This window comes from Engystomops pustulosus, chromosome 1 (genome assembly GCF_040894005.1).
Source record: "Engystomops pustulosus chromosome 1, aEngPut4.maternal, whole genome shotgun sequence".
NCBI lineage: Eukaryota > Metazoa > Chordata > Amphibia > Anura > Leptodactylidae > Engystomops > Engystomops pustulosus.
The window spans coordinates 154,465,893-154,470,903 of NC_092411.1; the positions used below are offsets into that span (position 1 = coordinate 154,465,893).

General features: G+C 45.0%; 1 protein-coding gene across 1 annotated transcript; it reads left to right on the forward strand.

The window, feature by feature from the left end:
• Window positions 1-1,485: 1,485 nt before the first annotated feature.
• Window positions 1,486-4,301, forward strand: RPS15 (ribosomal protein S15). Its single transcript, XM_072111961.1, has 4 exons — window positions 1,486-1,648; window positions 2,019-2,104; window positions 2,180-2,414; window positions 4,151-4,301. Exons 1-4 carry the CDS (start codon window positions 1,646-1,648, stop codon window positions 4,262-4,264), a joined length of 438 nt encoding a protein of 145 aa, XP_071968062.1. The 5' UTR covers window positions 1,486-1,645; the 3' UTR covers window positions 4,265-4,301.
• The last annotated feature ends 710 nt before the right edge of the window (window positions 4,302-5,011 follow it).

Here is a 5,011-nt window from a genome sequence, read left to right on the forward strand (position 1 = left end):
TCTTTATAGAATTCCAAACAGCAGGCAACGGCCCAAACACAATTAACTTTGGGTTCTGGCTGCGGAAGTGGTCATGGAGAGTGGTGCACCAGCCTGGTATTAGATGCAGGCTGGGATAGTTGAGGTGGAGCTGTGTCCAAATTGTGGAAGCTGTAGCTCTGGGCTAGAGTCTCCTGACTCAGTTCCTGGGAATGGTATCTGTGACAGCACTGAAGGTGTGATCTTGACATGGAGAGAGCGCTATTCGCAACTACCACCTTGCCTATACATTGGCAGGGGTGTTGCACATTATTGTGATGTTAACAATGTGTTAACGAAACACATGTGTTAACAAATGAACACATGCTTTATAATCGCGTGTAAACAATGGTTTTTCAGACGATAATGCACGTGATTCGTGAATGTGTCGTGCATGTGTCGCTTCCCCACTCAGGTCCGCCTGAGTTCACCTTCTTCTTCCTGGTGCATGTAAGTGCATTGTCCTGCGACACAATTTAAAAGTTAAATCCTGCGTTCAGTCCGCTCCCCACGCTTTCTGTCGCATGAAAGCCAGCCCAGCTGTGTCACAATCATATCGCATGCGACACAATCCCAGCGCAAACCCCTGTTAAATACCTGTCAAAGCTGCGCAAATCCCGAAAATGGTGCATAGTCTGGCGAAAGTGAGTAGCGCGACCCTTAGAAAATAAGCCCCAATGTGTGAACGCGGCCTCAGGCAGATGGCTCAAGCACATGCCCATGAATGAGGATGTGTGATAACTGTAGAAAAAAACATCTAGCACACTTTCTCATTTCCTAGTGTGCAGGTAGCCTTTGAGTAAGGTCACATGGAGCATTCTTGGTCTGTTAACATTTTCACACCCAACCCATGGTCAACATGCAAAAATGCATGTGTTTTGCATTGTTTGCCATTTCTCAGGGACACTACGCTCATATATAGGGCTAAAGAAACCACAGGTGTCGCACATGATCCCTTTTGTGGCGCGGCAGCACTATTCTTCACATGACACATATTTTTGCATTGAAGGGGGCGTCCTGGAGCTCAGTTGGACCACGTGCCACATTTATCATGCAGTGTATGACAGAATTCTGCCGCACGACATTTGTTAATGGTGCACCCAAAGGTGGGGCACTCTGTTGGGCCAGTGATCACCAAATTCATGAACGCACACCAGAAACTGCATATAGTACAGACTGCACTGTTCTCAGTTTACATGCCCCATAGTGATGTGAACTAGCACACATATGAAAAATATTTATGTCCATTAGGTTAGAGATTTACAGATTTTAACTGCCAAACCTTATGAGGTATTAAAAGAAATCTGTAATCACAGGAACCTATAAAATAATGATACAATGTTACTTCCCAATCACGACAAAAAGTTATTTTATAAGTTTTATATATCCCAATATGCCACCCTTCAAAAATAATTGAGCTTTATAAGTGTGATGCCGGTAGCGGAAACACTTCCGCCATGAGTAGAAATGGCCGCTACAACAGCACTCTTACATCTGCCCTACTATTACAGTCTCCATAACATGGCCGACAACCGGAAGTGACGTCTTAGGAAGCGCGTCAGCCTCTCGCGATATCTGCGGCGCAGCGGCGAGATCTCTCTCTTTTCCTCCCGAGATCCTGGACAAGATGGTGGGTACCTGTGTGTTGTTGTAGCTATCCGATGCCATCCGCTGTTGCCAGCGTGGGTTAGGTGGCATTTTTCCCGGTTGGCGGATGTTCTTTAGGTTATGGTTCCATGTGGCCGGCTATGGGTGGTGCGAATTCGGGCATGGCGAAGGTTCCTGCGGGCCTAGGGTTGCTGCCCCGGGCAGTACTGTGTTTTCTCCATGCTGGATGACTGAGTGTCACCGCTTATGCGGGCGCTGTGTATTCACCAGCTGCAGGAGTCCTCCTGCCCCCAATTCCCCTTACGTTCTGCTAGCTTGTGTTGGGCCTGACCTGGCAGTTATGTGGCACTGATGCCTCCTTGTCCCTCATTGTATCTTGTGTTTTAACGCAGGCGGACGCTGATCAGAAGAAAAAAAGGACCTTCAGGAAATTCACCTACAGAGGGGTGGACCTGGACCAGCTGCTCGATATGTCCTAGTAAGTTGTCAGTCTGCTTGTGGCATAGATTGTATTGCCAGCCTGGGGTGATTAATGTTCTCCTCTGCTCTGCAGCGAGCAGATCATGCAGCTGTACTGTGCCCGCCAGCGCCGACGTCTGAACAGGGGTCTGCGTCGCAAGCAAAATTCTCTTCTGAAGCGTCTGCGTAAGGCCAAGAAGGAAGCCCCTCCCATGGAGAAGCCAGAGGTGATCAAGACTCACCTGAGAGACATGGTCATACTGCCAGAGATGGTGGGCAGCATGGTGGGAGTCTACAACGGCAAATCCTTCAACCAAGTTGAAATCAAGGTTAGTTTTCTATGAACACACAACATTGAGATGTACATAACCCACCATTTCCACCTGCCTGGTGTGAGTGACATTAGCCACTTACACCAGTGAATTGTTCTGGAGTCACTAATTTAGATTTTTGTTGAACCTTGTCTGGTACTTCTCTGCACACTGGGGTGAGAAGGGAATGGTTGTCTTGCAGTAGGCTGGAGGCTTTTGACATGCATTAGGTTAAAGGGCTATTTGAGGCTCTGTAGAGTCCACACACTGCTAGTGTTAGGGCTTCAGCGTCCTTCCTATCGAGATAGTTGATGTATGTTGTATAGCAGCTATACTTGATGTTGCATCTGCACACAGGCCATGTGACAATGGGGTCTGTTAATAATAGATCTGTGTTTTTGCTATTTCAACTGTTCTGTTATGGTGTCCATTAGTATCCACTTTTTACATCCTTCTGATATTCGAGCAGATGGTTGGAATAAACAAACCCATGGGTATAATATTAAAGGAAGCTGGCACTAATGGAATGCGGAGTATCCTTTAAAACATCAATTAAAAAAGAAACTAATCCTTTGCTATTTATGAATCTAACATTTTACACGTAGTTTAAAAAAAACAAAAAAAACCCTGCAAAACAGAAGCCAAAACGCATTTTGGAGCTGGTCCTTAGGAGGTTTTTACTAGAATTGTCGTATACCACCTGTACTGTTGCAGTACATGTAGCATCCACCCCATGCATTTCAACGGGCAATATATTACTGGAGGACCATTATGTGTGGTGGTCTTCATGTAGATTAAAGGGGTTTCATCAACCTTCAGATCCCTCTGTCCTGTGGATACGCTATCCCCTACCTTGTGGGAAGCAAACAAGAATACAACTGCTGTGTCCTAGTTTTATTCAAGAGCATTAAATTGCATAGTATAGCGCTGTTAAATCTGGCATTGCCGTTCACTGAGTGACTGCTGTGACCCCTCACCGATCAGATTGTTGTCCCTAATCCTGTGCCACATGTACTGTGGGAATTCCTCTAAACCACTTCTGCCATGTACAACACCATGAGATCATGAAAACCTGACATAACTTTTGTGAAAAAATGGTTTCGAGGGCTATCTAAATGTATGTAGGACTCTAGTTTGTGTCTTTGGCTACAGTTATTGGTATTTTGTTCTAAGTGTTTACATAGACGGTAATGGCTGGACACTAACTCCTGTCTGTTGAGTAAGCTCCTCACACTACGCAATTCTGTGCTGTTGTCATTCCTTGTTGATATACAGCTAGTGACAGCCAATCACTGGCCACAGCTGGAAGGGATTGGTGATTTCCCCGTGTGTAAATTAGGAGCAGATAGTATAGGCCACAGGAGAACTATGTAGTTTGTGGTATTGTGAGAAGAGGGAGTGTGTGCATTGAGTATAATTGCAACCATTAAGGGCACCTGTCATTAACTTTTCCCTTCAAGTCACTGACTTGGCCAACATCTCTCTTGGCTCCCTCGTTCCCCCTCCCTCAGGAATGATTGAGTTGAGATACCTGGCTGAGTCAGTGATTTGCTGCAGATAATTTCTGGAGGGAGGGAAGTAATAGGGTAAATGTTGCAGAAAAAAACACACCCTTTGTGACAGTCAGCTGAGGAGGTGCCAGATACTCCTCCATGAGGAACCTGATTGTGTAAAGATGAGGTTGCTATGGGGTTTGCTAACTGGGACTTGAAAGGTAAACAAATAATATTCTTACCCTTTCTTTCTCATTGCAGCCTGAAATGATTGGCCACTACCTGGGTGAATTTTCCATCACTTACAAGCCTGTAAAACACGGCAGACCTGGTATTGGTGCCACTCACTCTTCCAGGTTTATTCCACTGAAGTAACCTGCTTTTGCTGTAAATAAAGGTGGATTTTCCAGTCTCCTGTCTATCTTAATTTGTGGTGCAGATGTAAACTTGCATTTGACTTATGTGGTCATAATACCATCATATTATAATGTATAATATGCTCCATGTGGATCCCCTTCAATTATTCCTTATGGTGAATGCTGTAACAGGAAAACCTTCACATTTCAGAATCGCTGAGGCTGTTCTAACAGCAGAGTGAAAGATGTAAATGCAATCCTTGTAGGAAATTGAGACCCACCCCCCCCCCAGTAAATTACCAAGGATATTAAACTACCACCATGCCATGCAAGTGGTAGACTTTCTTTAACGGAAAACTTCTATTGAGTTGGCTCCCATAGTCTGTTCCTTCTAACATCCTAAGCCGGAAACTTTCACCAATCCTATTTAACTTGATCTATACTTTATCTCACAAATATGCACATTTTTAGCAGAGGCTGCTTGGGGGTGGCATATCCTTTGCTCCAACAGCCTGGAGAGACGACTCTAAGCCTCTCTGGAAAACTTGCATCTTAGGTTAGGAAGTTAAATCGGATCAGTGAAAGATGATTCCTATTAACGTTCTAAGCAATAACCAAACTACAGGCAGTCCCAGGGTTAAATACAGGATAGGGTCCATAGGTTTGTTCAGTAGAATTTGTATGCAAGTCGAAACTTTATACAGGCGGTCCCCTACTTAAGGACACCCGACTTACAGACGACCCATAGTTACGGACAGACCCCTCT